The sequence below is a fragment of the Phyllopteryx taeniolatus genome, chromosome 9 (genome assembly GCF_024500385.1).
Source record: "Phyllopteryx taeniolatus isolate TA_2022b chromosome 9, UOR_Ptae_1.2, whole genome shotgun sequence".
Taxonomy (NCBI): Eukaryota; Metazoa; Chordata; class Actinopteri; order Syngnathiformes; family Syngnathidae; genus Phyllopteryx; species Phyllopteryx taeniolatus.
Genome location: NC_084510.1, coordinates 1,488,065 through 1,502,479, shown reverse-complemented (window position 1 = coordinate 1,502,479; position 14,415 = coordinate 1,488,065). Strand labels below are relative to the sequence as shown.

The following is a 14,415-nucleotide window of genomic DNA, read 5'->3' as shown; positions in this document are numbered from 1 at the left end:
AGCAGGTCGAAGAACTAGTGGGTCTGGGTATAGGAAGGCTGCTCATGTCTCGTCTGTGTCAAACTCAGCATTGTGGCACAAAAGTTTATTGTGACTGGTTCTGCAAAAGCTTCCAATGTGCGGAAAGAATGCTGAAGAAGGATCTGTACATGAACTGTCATGAAGAACACGCAGTAGTGCAGAAGTTACCGACCGACAAATTTATGAAAAAGGCATGAAGGGGTATCACAACAGAAGTTTCCATTGCAGATGGAAAGTCGGGTGTTGTGAAGTACAACAAACCTGTACTGCTCGGTCTACTGTTCAGTGTACACAACCTGAAGATACCTGCCAGCACTGGGACAAAAAAGTGAAGGAACAAAGCTCAAAATTTTTTTTTTTTTTCTGAGGAGCAGTTTTGCTAATCATTGCTTCATTTGAAGAGCAACTTTCTAATTTTGAGAAGCAATTTTGTTCAACTTAAACGCACAGGTACCCGAACCAAGGATTTTATGAAACAATAAAAATACAAGGATTTAATGGGGCCGTTGAATGTAGGGCTGCAGCTAACGAATATTTTAGTACTTGAGTATCGTGCTCAACATTCTATCAAACAATTGATTATTTGGATAAACTATATTTTTGCTTGGTTAAAGTGCAATTACAGAGCTGCCAAACTATAAAAATTAACTTCAGGAACAATATGTCCAAATTTGTCTAAATTTCCACATTTTAAAATTTTTTGTCAAGAACATTACCGTGGGACAGTCATAATCATTAATCAAGTATGGCTTCAATATTTGTCATTTTAATGTTTTTATTACATCAACCTTGAAATGGCGGATGCAGTTGCAGCCTGCATCAAAGTACCAGCACATGAGATTTTGGCATGCCATAATCAAAAATATCTGTCTATGGATTCATTCATTCATTCATTCATTCTGTACCGCTTATCCTCACTAGGGTCGCAGACGTGCTGGAGCCTATCCCAGCTACATTTTCTTTTTCCAATATCTGGAGCAATCAGTGTTACGGCCGTAACGAGCCAACGTTCAGTGAGTGCCATAACAGAATACGGACGCTCCGTAACATTTGACAGCTTTGCACTTTTGAACACAAAAGAGAAAATAGGACCTTTCACTTAATAACATATGACTCATTGGTTTCTTTTTTAATAAAACCAACAGTTTTTATTTCTTAAATTCACTTTGTGCATAAAAGATATGGCATTAATTTAAAAACAAATAAAAGCATTAACTGCCTTTGTGCATCTTCACTGAAGCAACTAGCATTTTAGCATTTTGTGACATATAAATACATTGGGTCCATAGCTGTGCATTGATGAGCTTAGACCAGCTGACTAGGAATGAGACAAATATTCATTGTTCTACAACAACTTTTGGAAGTGTTGAATTTGTTCAAACTAAAATGAAGAAACCTCGAGAGAAAACAAATATTTCCCATGTCCCTTCACCAAAACCCTCCTCTGTTTGGGTAAGTGATGATGAGCTTCACTTCCGCATCCAAGCATCGGTGACATTAGCACATTGTGTCGCATATGCCCCTTGCATGCTGCCGTCTTCGTGACCGTCTCCGCAGTAAAACTGATTCACAGTTTTGCTTTTCCCTGTTTTTTTTTTTTAAGCGAAAAATGCTAATTCTGACTCGCAAACTGCGAGTATGTGCCTCTCTCACAGCCAAGCATTGTAAGCATTGAATGATAAGCTACTATCGCCTGTGCGCCCGCGCTAAAATGTGCATACTTAAGCACTTTACAGATCCGGCTTTAGCCAACAGCTGGCTATGCTCCCGCAAAGAAAAAATGAAGAGCATAATGCACATTCTTGAATTCTTTATGGAAGTGACTGAGAATCTCTTGGCCCTCCATCATAGTCAAGTAAACTAGCGTACCCCCACACATTGTACATTGTTGGGGGTACGTGGAAACAGGCTTGGACAGGTGTCACGCAATACATGTACCGGCGTTACGTATTCAGGATTTTTTTTAAATGTAACTGTAATCTCGTACAGTTATTAAAAAAATAAATAAATAAATAAATTATTATTTCGCATGATTACATTTTTAATGTGGGGTGAGAGAGGCTGGCTGTTGATTTGAGCACTTGCCCGCATTCATACTAACGGGCTGAGCAACCTTGTCAGGAGTTTACCAGAGCACCAAGTGGGCACAACATAGCTACATATACTGCAGCCACCATTTCCATTGGCTGAATGGCCGTTTTGCAGTCCCGTTGTTTAAAAGCGAAGGAATGGAAGGTGACTCTGGATGGTTTTCACTGGAGGGATTCATTTTGGATAATATTTACGAAGAAAACTGAGCTGTCAGAGTCATTTGGACTGCTTGTGACTTCATCTATGGGGAAGCTAGCGAGCAAGCCAAGGAGCCGCCAGCTAAGTTGTAAGTAAACATTTCACTATGCCGTCACCAATCGCTCACTGCTTTAATATTTAAACACAGTGTTACCACTGCTAAACCTGTCACCGGTAAGTTTTTCTGCGGTGACGTCAAGTATCGTCGTCATGTATCATGTATGTGTGTCTGTGTGTGGTGTGTGTGTGTGTGTGTATGCTCTCGCATTTCTTACTATGTGAGTCCCAAGGACCAGGAATACACCAACAGTATGGGCCCAAAGCCGTTGCGGGGCCCAAAATGCCGGGCCCCAGACTGTTTTTTGCTTTAGATTAGCTCAAAAAGCCTCCTCTAATATGCCTGTTGCATTTTTTTAACTTGTCCTTTGAAGCAATAAAAACTTGAGAGATATGTGTGAAGGTTTTTGCTCTCTCTGCCTCAAGAGTTGGTTCTGTGGTACTGCAGTGCACACACAGCGCGGGAGAGTGTGTGTGGCTTTAGCCAATAAGACACAGCCTGGAACGTCATGTGACACATGATTCACGTGTGACCTCATCAGCCACACATGGAGCCAATTCAGGTAGCACACTGTCTGAGACCAGTTTGACGGTCCAAGCCAATGCAGATAGGCTACTGTGGCTAATTTGAAGACTCATCTATTCCTATTAACAGGTACATTTAATTTTTATTTTCTCATCATCTTCCACAATTGTTCGCTAACTTAGTGCAACAATAACTTGAGTGTTGTATTATTAAATGTACCATTTTATCCAGATCGCTAGCTGTTAATGTTAGCATTGTGTAGTGACCATTATGATGCCTAGCTGCTAATGCCACCACACTGGTAATGGAGTAATGTAGACACTGTCTTAAATAGCTGATAATTTGGAAATGTACAGTATATTGCTTACATCGTCACATGATGCCTTTCCTGATACAGCTGATCAGACAGAATTACTCATCGGATGTTGTGATAGACTCCTGGATGAGAGAACTGGTTATCGGACCATAACCTTTCCAGTCTTACCCTAATGGGGCCCAATTAACCTCACACACAGATATATTTCTAGACTTGCCGTATTACACACACGTTTCTAGTCTTGACCTGATGGGGCCCTGACGTAGGGTCCTGACTATTTGGTCATTTTACTCAATTTTAGTCACACCTTTCAATTTCTAAACCAAGTGAGTATAAGTGTCCTTTTATACTTGTTGAACTATTATAGTTTTTAAAACTGTATTTTGAATACAGTCCAGTGCAGCGCCTGATATGTTGTTTTGACACTCATCCTACATCATGATTTTGTTCAGTACTTTGTGTTCTTGTCCTTTATCTGAATTCCAGGTGACAAACATGCAGTATCCTTCTATTGCAGGACAACCTGAGTCATGTACTGCAGATCAAACGTCCGAGGACTCAAAAGAAGATGATGCCAGCACACAGGTAATGGAGTAATGTAGACACTGTCTTAAATAACTGATCATTTGGAAATGTACAGTATATTGCTTACACCGTCACATGGTGACTTTCCTGATACAGCTGATCAGACAGAATTACTCATCGGATGTTGTGATAGACTCCTGGATGAGAGAACTGTTTACCGGACCGACACCTTTCCAGTCTTATCCTAATGGGGCCCAATTAACTTCTCACACAGATATATTTCTGGTATTGCCGTATTACACACACGTTTCTAGTCTTGCCCTGATGGGGCCCTGACGTAGGGTCCTGACTCTAAGGTCATTTTACCCGATTTTAGTCACACCTTTCAATTTCTAAACCAGAAATTAAAAAGTGAGTATAAGTGTCTTTTATACTTGCTGAACTATTATAGGTTTTAAAACTGTATTTTGAATACAGTCCAGTGCAGCGCCTTATATATTGTTGTGACACTTGTCCTACACACACACACGCACTTTTGTATCTCGTCTTACCCTAATGGGGCCCTCCCGCAGGTGTTTACTTAATTTTATTGACGCTATTCTGATTCAAAACCAAGTGAGTACAATTGGCAATTTACACTTTTTGAATTCTTAAGTTTTTAAAAGGTTATTTTGAAAATGATCTAATGCTGCACCTTGTATGTTGTTGTGACACTTGTCCGACATGATTGTGATCAGTTCTTGTTTTCTTGTCCTTCATCTGAATTCCAGGTGACAAAAAGACAGTATCCTGATGTGGGAGTCAAATATGAGACATTCATTGTAGATCAGACTTCCAACAATGACTCAAAGGGAAATGATTTTAGCACACAGGTAATGGAGTCATAGACACTGTCTTAATATGTTTTAATTTTTTAAATGCACAGTATATTACTTTGTTACATTACTGTTCTGATACAACTGTTCAGACTTACTGAATGTTGTGGTAGACTCCTGATTAAGAGAACAGTTTATCTGACGGAAACCTTTCCAGTCTTGTCCTACTCAGGCCCAATTAAGCTCATACACAGATATGTTTCTCGTCTTGCCTTATTGCACACAATTTTGTTTCTAGTCTTTCACTAAACTCTTATAGGTTTAAAAAGGTATTTTGAATATGATTTAGTGCCGCACCTTTTATGATGTTACGACACTTGTGATTAGGATTCAAAGAGAGATCACGTTAGAAGAGTTAAGGAGTAATGTTGTACTTAAGACCAGATCGTTGGCTTTCACTTGTATAGCACTTTACTACCTTTATGGTACTCAAAGCAAGTCTCATCTCAGATCAAGAGATGCCAGGAATCCAAATCCACTGAGACAAAGACAAGAGAGAGACTTTGTATCGGTCTGTTGTGGTGAAGAAGGAGCTCAGCCGAAAGGCGAAGCTCTCAATTTACCAGTCGATCTACGTTCCTACCCGCACCTGGTCACGAGCTGTGGGTCATGACCGAAAGAAGAAGATCCCGGTTACAAGCAGCCAAAATAAATTTCCTCTGCAGGGTGTCTGGGCTCTCCCTTAGAGATAAGGTGAGAAGCTCTGTCATCCGGGAGGGGCTCAGAGTAGAGCCGCTGCTCCTCTGCATTGAGACGAGCCAGATGAGGTGGCCTCCCTGGTGAGGTGTTCGGGGCATGTCCCACTGGGAGGAGACCCCGGGGACGACCCAGGATACACTGGAGAGACTACGTCTCTTGGCTTGCCTGGGAACGCCTTGGGATCCCCTCGGAAGAGCTAGAGGAATTGGCTGGGGAGAGGGAAGTCTGGGCTTCCTCGGATAAGCGGAAGACAATGGATGGACAATGGATAACAAAACAAATTTAAATGTAAAAACTGTATAAAAAAGTGGCGGCAAGGGGCGGCCGACTGGTTAGAGCATATACCTCACAGTTCTGAGGAGCGGGGTTCAATCCCCGGCCCCGCCTGTGTGGAGTTTGCATGTTCTCCTTGTGCCTGTGTGGGTTTTCTCCGGGCACTCCGGTTTCCTCCCACATCCCAAAAACATGCATGGTAGGTTAATTGAAGACTCTAAATTTCCTATAGGTGTGAATGTGCCTGTGAGTGCAAATGGTTGTTTGTTTATGTGTGGCCCGCGATTGGCTGGAAATCAGTTCAGGGTGTACCGCGCCTTCTGCCCAATGATAGCTGGGATAGGCTCCAGCACTCCCGCCACCCTTGTGAGGATAAGCGGCTCAGAAAATGGATGGATGGATGTGTAAAAAAGTAACACTTTTTAAAAATATGTCAATTTCAAATGTACATTTTTACTTACATACTCCCTAAATTGTTTTGTAATTTTTTTTTATTCTGAACACGTTCCACTGCAGCTCCTTGTATTGTGAAATTTGTAGAGCCCTTAAGCCTCAAGTTACATGCTATGTCAGAAATGGTTTTCACATGCACTACCTTTTGTACTTTGTGAATAATGTGACCGCATGATTATTTACAATTCTTAATGTATAAAAATCTTGCTTTGAATTCCATTTAGGTTTGTACTGTCAAGTTCCTTTCCCTTGTGCATTATCCTGACAGTGATGAATCTGATGAGGATTTGAAAGACAAAGTTGTTCAACTGCGGAGGAAGACGGAAAATATTCTGGTATGATTCAGTGGTTCGGCGGCACGGTGGACGACTGGTTAGAGCGTCAGCCTCACAGTTCTGAGGACCCGGGTTCTATCCCCGGCCCCGCCTGTGTGGAGTTTGCATGTTCTCCCCGTGCCTGCGTGGGTTTTCTCCAGGCACTCCGGTTTCCTCCCACATCCCAAAAACATGCATTAATTGGAGACTCTAAATTTCCCGTAGGCATGACTGTGAGTGTGAATGGTTGTTTGTTTCGATGTGCCCTGCGATTGGCTGGCAACCAGTTCAGGGTGTACCCCGCCTCCTGCCCGATGACAGCTGGGATAGGCTCCAGCACGCCCGCGACCCTAGTGAGGAGAAGCGGCTCAGAAAATGGATGGATGGATGGATGGATTCAGTGGTTCATTCCGTTCTCTTTAGCCTAAATAGAAAGTAAACAAAACTAGATATAGCTAGCTATAACTTGAATCACTTTTTGAAGCCGGATACAGATTCATCTTCAGGTATATGGTTTAAAATCAATAATGAGGACAGCATAACAGACCATTCCACTGTGCTATCAGATGATGCGATTGTTCCGAAGCTGAGAAGGACAAAAAGCATTCTGATATGGTGATGACACTTTTAATATAACTTGTTGACAGACTATTGTCACCTTGTGTTTGATTTGAAAAGAATGAACAAAAATGGGTAACCATGACATATCTCCTTCTTTGTAGATGAATAAACTACCAGCTTTTTCTGATTCTCTCTATGATTCAAGTGATGATGGTTCAGAGGGCCTTTCCACTTCTAATTCTGAAGTGGCTTCACAAAGGCCAAGGAGAGGCTGTAGCAATCCGGTAAGCCCTTTTTTCTTTGCAAGTCCTTATAACTTAAAGGTAGAGTTGTGAAATATGAGCATATCGCCGCCTAAAAAAGCAAATCCTTACTCTTTGTACTATTCTGAAATAAATACGTCATTGTCCAACAAATGAAAAATATAATTTGAATATTATATCTATAGCCCTGTTTAAGTCCTAGTTAGAGTTCTTTGAGGTTGCATATTCAGTCACAACAACAAAGACAGCAGGCACGTTTTCCCTCCGTAAAAAGCTGTAGCCAAAACCGCTTCTTGTTAGTTTAAAATGGCTTACTTTAATCATGATGCCTTGCCTTGGCCAAGGTCTGTTTTAAGACGGTCTCTGTGACGCAAAATGCGTAGTCCACGCTGGCTGGCAGAATAAGATTCTTGAGTTCATTCATTTCCATTTGAATGTGAAAATCTTGATTCGGTATTTTTTTTTTTTCATTGGAATTTGAGAATTAATTTGATTAACGAATACGTTTTCCTAGCCCTAGTATATATGCATGTACAACCCCAATTCCAATGAAGTTGGGACGTTGTGTTAAACATAAACAAAACCAGAATACAATGATTTGCAAATCATGTTCGATCTATATTTAATTGAATACACTACAAAGACAAGATATTTAATGTTCAAACTGATAAACTTTATTGTTTTAGCAAATAATCATTAACTTAGAATTTTATGGCTGCAACACGTTCCAAAAAACCTGGGATAGGGTCATGTTTACCACTACGTTACATCACCTTTTCTTTTAACAACATTCAATAAACGTTTGGGAAATGAGGACACTAATTGTTGAAGCTTTTTTGGGTGGAATTCTTTCCCATTCTTGCTTGATGTTCCACTTCAGCTGTTCAACAGTCCGGGGTCTCCGTTGTCGTATTTTACGCTTCATAATGCACCACACATTTTCAATGGGAGACAGGTCTGGACTGCAGGCAGGCCAGTCTAGTACCCGCACTCTTTTACGACGAAGCCACGCTGTTGTAACGCGTGCAGAATGTGGTTTGGCATTGTCTTGCTGAAATAAGCAGGAGCGTCCATGAAAAAGACGCTGCTTGAATGGCAGCATATATTTCTCCAAAACCTGTATGTACCTTTCAGAATTAATGGTGCCTTCACAGATGTGTAAGTTACCAATGCCATTGGCACTAACACAGCCCCATACCATCACAGATGCTGGCTTTTCAACTTTGCGTCCATAACAGTCCAGATGGTTCTTTTCCTCTTTGGCCCGGAGGACACGACTCCACAATTTCCAAAAACAATTTGAAATGTGGACTTGTCGGACCACAGAACACTTTTCCACTTTGCATCAGTCCATCTTAGATGAGGTCGGGGGCGTTTGTTGATAAATGGCTTTTGCTTTGTATCGTAGACTTTCAAGTTCCACGTATGGATGTAGCGCCAAACTGTATTTACTGACATTGGTTTTCTGAAGTGTTCCTGAGCCCATGTGGTGATATCCTTTACGCATTGATGTTGGTTTTTGATGCAGTGCCGCCTGAGGGTTCGAAGGTCACGGGCATTCAATGTTGGTTTTCGGCCTTGCCGCTTACATGCAGTGATTTCTCCAGATTCTCTGAACCTATTGATGATATTATGGACCATAGATGATGAAATCCCTAAATTTATTGCAATTGTACGTTGAGGAACATTGTCCTTAAACCTTTGGACTATTTTCTCACGCACTTGTTCACAAAGAGGTGAACCTCGCCCCATCTTTGCTTGTGAATGACTGAGCAATTCAGGGAAGCTCCTTTTATACCCAATCATGGCACCCGCCTGTTCCCAATTAGCCTGTTCACCTGTGGGATGTTCCAAACAGGTGTTTAATGAGCATTCCTCAACTTTCTCAGTCTTTTTTGCCACCTGTCTCAGCTCTTTTGGAACATGTTGCAGCCATAAAATTCTAAGTTAATGATTATTTGCTAAAAACAATAGTTGATCAGTTTGAACATTAAAAGTCTTGTCTTTGTAGTGTTTCAATTAAATATAGGTTGAACATGATTTGCAAATCATTGTATTCGGTTTTATTTGTTTAACACAATGTCCCAAGTTCATTGGAATTGGGGTTGTACATACTGTATGTATATATGTATATATATCTATATGTATATGTGAGCATGTGTGCATAAGTGATGCAAGTGTTCCTGAGAAAAAGTTGATTTTGGAGATGCTGCTTTACGTATTAGGTATATTTATTGTTTTCAGTGTTACTTATCAAAGTACTTTAGAGAATTTCTGCTGGGGGTGTATCTTAAGTCATTATTAGTAATAAGATAAATCATTTAGAGGTTGTGTTTTTTTTTTACATTCTTTTTCTTTCTTCTAAAGATTCCAATGAATAACCTTGGATATGACTTCTCAAGTTCGGATAGTGAAGACGAGTATATTCCAAAACCTGAGGAGTGGACAGACAGTGACTGTAGCATAGAGTTATCCCTGGAAAATGATAAAACGAAAATAATTGCATCTACTAATAAGAGCAAATGCAAACCTTCCAGTCAGAATCAGCTCAAATCTTCAAGCCCAACTTCCAGTCAGAGTCGAAGCTTTGAAACAAGCCATGACCCTCAACTAAAATTTCGTGCTCGCAGACATGATGCTAACAAGGAGCTCAGTGTTTCAATGCACCACCAAAATAAGGCATCTGTCTTTGTCAGTCCTGTTATGAAGAAGCAGAATGGTTCAAAAAGATATAACAAAAAACATCACTGCCTGTTTTGTGAACAAGTAGTTCAGAAAATGTCAAGGCACTTGTGGCGTCAACACAGCGATAAGGTTGATGTTGCTAAAGCGTTTAGTTTTCCCCAAAACTCAAAAGAAAGTAAGCTGCAGTTGGATTATATACGAAACAAGGGGAACTTTAGTCAAAATACTGAAGTATTGGCGAGGGAAAAAGGCAAACTCATATCGTCCAAACAACCAAAGGAAAAAAAGGAAGGGCACGTATTTGCGCATTGTGTGTACTGCTATGGATTGTTCACAAAGAGAGTAATGTGGCGGCATTTTAAGATCTTCAAATTCAAGCCTCAGGATCAGAAATCTAAACCAGGTAAAACAAGAGTCCAAGCATTGTGTGCTTTTGCTGAGCCTGCCCCAGCAGGACTTAGTGGTACATACTGGAAGTTCTTGAGTGGCATGAATCAAGACAAGATTGCAATTGCTATTAAGGGAGACCACTGCATTCTAGAGTATGGTTACAGACTGTTCAAGAAAAATGTAAGGGTAACCAGCCAATACCAGCATATACGTCAAAAACTGAGAGAGCTTGGCAGACTGTTACTGGCAGCCAAAGAAGTTACACCTGTGAAGACTGTTAAAGAACTGAAATGTATGGTCATGGTCACAGCTCCAAGACGCGTGGCTGGATTCAGTGATACAACTGGCCGATAGCAATGTCCATCTCTGGCTCGCAAAGTTGGACACAGCATGCATTCTTTGGCCATGTACATTAAATCTGAAGGAATGAAGAAAAAAGATAAAGAAACTGTCAATGATGCTGATGAATTCATACAGCTCTACAAAGAAAGTTGTAAATTTGACATAGCAAGCCAAGCGCTAACTCAGCTCGACCAGTCCAAATGGAATGCCCCTCAACTCTTACCCTTCACTCAGGATGTCCAAAATCTTCTTTTCTACTTGTCTGAGAAACAGCAGGAACATCTGAGTGCCCTGAAAGAAGAGGTTTCATCCTCAAAGCCGGAGAGAAGGAGAGGTATCTAGAATGCACTTGTCTGCTTACCTGTCAAGAGACACATCAGAAATGCACGAAGATGTTAACTTGGCCCTTACACCACCGGAGAAGAAACTTTGCCAATATTTTGTCTGGATAACCATTGTAGGAAAGAGAGGAAGGAAAGTTCCTGTTCTTCTCACCCCACTCATGAAGGAATCGCTCGATACTCTGATCGAGAAGCGAGAAGAGTGTGGTGTTCAGAATGAAAATAGATTCTTGTTTGCATTGCTACATTCCGTCCATAACATCAGGGGTTGCGATTGCATGAGGCAGTTTGTACAGGAATGTGATAATATAAAAAATACAAAAGCACTAACTTCAACAAAACTGAGGAAACACATTGCTACCCTTTCAACCATTCTGAATCTCAAGACTACAGAACTTGACCAATTGGCTGATTTCCTTGGCCATAACATCGCTGTTCACAGAAAGCACTACTGCCTTCCAGAGGGCACCATCCAGCTTGCGAAGATCAGCAAGGTTCTCCTGGCATTGGAAAAGGAACATCTTGGGGAATTCCAAGGGAAGAGTCTGGACGAAATTCACATTGATCCAAATGGTATTAAGTCTTATATTATAATGTAATGAATAATGTTGTTGTCCATTTATAAATCCTGCTTTTCCCAAATGTAGGTATTAGACCTTAAGATACTGGTGAAGAGGGCAAATTTATAATAGTAATAGTAGACTCTCACCACACATATTATGCTAAGCCTTATAAGCAGTCCATCTTTTTATCATGCTTTTGTATACTCTTCATTGTCAGAGGTTGATCCTAAGTTTCAGCTTTGCAACTCTTATATTTTATGACTTCCCATTGTAGACACTGTTGATGTGGCGTTGGTATCTCAAGAAGATATGGAAGGTATGTGTTTATTTTTGGTTTAATTTAGTTGAGTTTTAATCTGATATACACGCAACCTACTTCCGCATTTGGCAAAACGGGTAAGAGCCCTTCCTCCCCACTCAGGGGAATGGCAAAGCAGACTGTGACATAGCAGCGCTTGCACCCAGCACATTGTCATTTAAAAAGTGGCACTTTTCTGAGGGATAGTTGGTGGTCCTCTGCTTCCATTTGTCTATCAAATCTACAGTCTTGATCACCGTAAATCCATTGAAGTCACAACGAAAATATGTTATTTGTATTCTACATTGATATATATAATGTATGTCTTTATAATTATATATATATTTATATTTAAACAATTTCATGTATCTAGATTCCATCATGTCAGATGAACAGGGGTCAGAACAAGAATTCAGTGTGACATCCCTGGAAGACTGCAGCTCCACAGAAATGAGAGGTTAGTTTAGAAGAGTAACAGAATTACAGTTTGAGGGGTTCTTTTTCCTTTTTAAGACACAAGCCATAGAATAAGTTACGTTTATTTATTTGAACATTTTTCTTTTTGTACCGAGATGGCAATGTGTCAGAAGAAGAAAATGAGGTCAGTCGGACATCCCTGCTTGACTGCAACTCCAAAGTCAAAGCTAAAAACCAGAGGAAATCAACACAAAAGAGAGGTTCGTTTAGAGGAATAACAGAAAGTTTTGAGTGTTTTCTATGTACAAAGAGCATAGAATAGAGGACATGTAACAGTGATTGGAATCACCTGAAAGAACAGCATCAGCATACCACTTAAAGGCCCCATAAAGTGAGTTTTGACATCGTTTCTAAATACATTATATGTACATGTAGATAGTTGCTGAAAACGTGCAAAATCTGAGAAATAAGCGGTAAGGAATTGTGGAGATGTAGCATTCAAAATATTTTTGACCAAGTCTGTCATCCTTGGGCGTAGCTAAAATGGTTGGGCGTAGCTAAAATGGTTTCCCCTTCCCCACTTTATATTAATTCAAAGTGCCTTGCTTCAAAAAATCATCTATCCATTGCAATTGCAAGTTACTTTGTTATAATCACATTGTTCATTTCTACCACAACAGCATGCAGTTAGCTAGCTAGATATGCCGACACCCCAGATGCTTCAAGTTAAAGAACAGCTAAGTGAGTCATTATTCTAAATTCCTAAAAAGTGAGACCAAGCAAGGGGATTACCAGGCGGCTGCTAAGGTATGTACCAGTAGTCGTCGTTGCCGTGTGTCCTCTGTCACTTTAACACTGCCTTCAGGCCAGCCTCCAGTGGAAAAGAGTATAAGTCAAGCCAGCCACCATTTTCTTAGTATTAGCTGTATTTACATGAAGTTTGCACTTATGGCCTATAGGTTGTGTCCCTACACTACACAGCAACCAGCATGTCAACATGGTGTTTTTTTGGGGTATCAACAGCCTTTCATATAACGCCTTATTGTTGCTGGAAAGAAAATACTCAACCATTTCTGTACCTAACATTGTATTATCAGAAACAAAAAAAAAGAATAACAGAGAACTATACTTGTGCCTTTGTATTGAGTATAACCAAAAGAGATACACAAAAATGCATGCCTTATAACAGGGAATACCGAGGTTATACCATAATTTAATGATCAGAAAATATTAAACTAAAAATCAAACGCCCAAATGGTACTATTCCTTGTTTTTAAACACATCTCAATGTAAATGCCAAGTAATGCAAGCTAAAATACTGAACTTTTCTTATATTCATCCTTTGAGCTGAAACTGAGATGTCCCCATTATACGGTTCAACTAAAACTAAAACCTTGGTTTTGCTCTTGAATGCTTTTGGAGGGTACAGTATGGTATAAATCCAGTTGTGTTTCAGTTCTTAAGATTTAACTTTAACCTTTAACGTGTTGTTTTAATAACTACTTAGGTAAGAAAGCTGTGATTAAAAGAAAATGGATACCTTCAGAAGTGGATGCAGTGGAGAGACATCTAAGCAAGTATATAAAGTTGAACCAGGTGCCAGGTAAAGACGAATGCCAGAATTGTATTGATGCAGAAATTGACATGCTTGGAGCAAGAGACTGGAGAGCAGTCAAGTACTACGTCAAAAACAGAATTACTTCTCAGAAAAGAAGCGTTCAAGAAACATGTCTATTTTGTGTATTTGTTTTCTTACATTTTGTTAAACCATGTTGCGAATAAAAATAAATCAAGTTCGCTAGTTCACAGAATGTCTAGTGCTTTTGGAAGAACCAGTTGCTACACACTAGTACCGTGCTTGAATGTTTGATGTTTGTTTTTTAATTATTTTACAAATTTAATCGAGAGGGGTTGGACTCTCTTCCACTCTGGAGTTGCCCACGGTGAGAGGAGTCGAGGAGGTGTGGGTATACTTATTGTCCCCCGGCTCGGCGCCTGTACGTTGGGGTTCACTCTGGTGGACGAGAGGGTAGACCTGGAAGGGCGTGATTGGGAGGAACAGCCCCCCCGATCAGAACCCGAGCGGTGTTCTGTTATTGGACTTCTGTGCTCATCACGGTTTGTCCATAACGAACACCATGTTCAAGCATAAGGGTGTCCACACGTGCACTTGGCACCAGGACACCTTAGGTCGCAGTTCGATGATC

At 40.5% G+C, this 14,415-nt stretch overlaps 2 protein-coding genes across 3 annotated transcripts in view; one reads left to right on the top strand and one right to left on the bottom strand.

Annotated features, from left to right (window-relative positions):
* Positions 1-14,415, bottom strand: part of p3h1 (prolyl 3-hydroxylase 1) — a 73,615-nt gene that overhangs the window by 19,208 nt on the left and 39,992 nt on the right. The gene's annotated exons all lie outside the window — the stretch shown is intronic.
* Positions 2,939-13,502, top strand: LOC133483175 (uncharacterized). Of its 2 annotated transcripts, XM_061783956.1 has the most exons (7): positions 2,939-3,022; positions 3,696-3,794; positions 4,505-4,606; positions 7,071-7,193; positions 11,393-11,503; positions 11,768-11,809; positions 12,165-13,502. In XM_061783956.1, exons 2-7 carry the CDS (start codon positions 3,705-3,707, stop codon positions 12,210-12,212), a joined length of 516 nt encoding a protein of 171 aa, XP_061639940.1. In that variant the 5' UTR covers positions 2,939-3,022; positions 3,696-3,704; the 3' UTR covers positions 12,213-13,502. The 2 variants fall into 2 exon arrangements, with proteins under 2 accessions (XP_061639940.1, XP_061639939.1); XM_061783955.1 differs by lacking the exons at positions 11,393-11,503; positions 11,768-11,809; positions 12,165-13,502 and adding an exon at positions 9,540-10,601.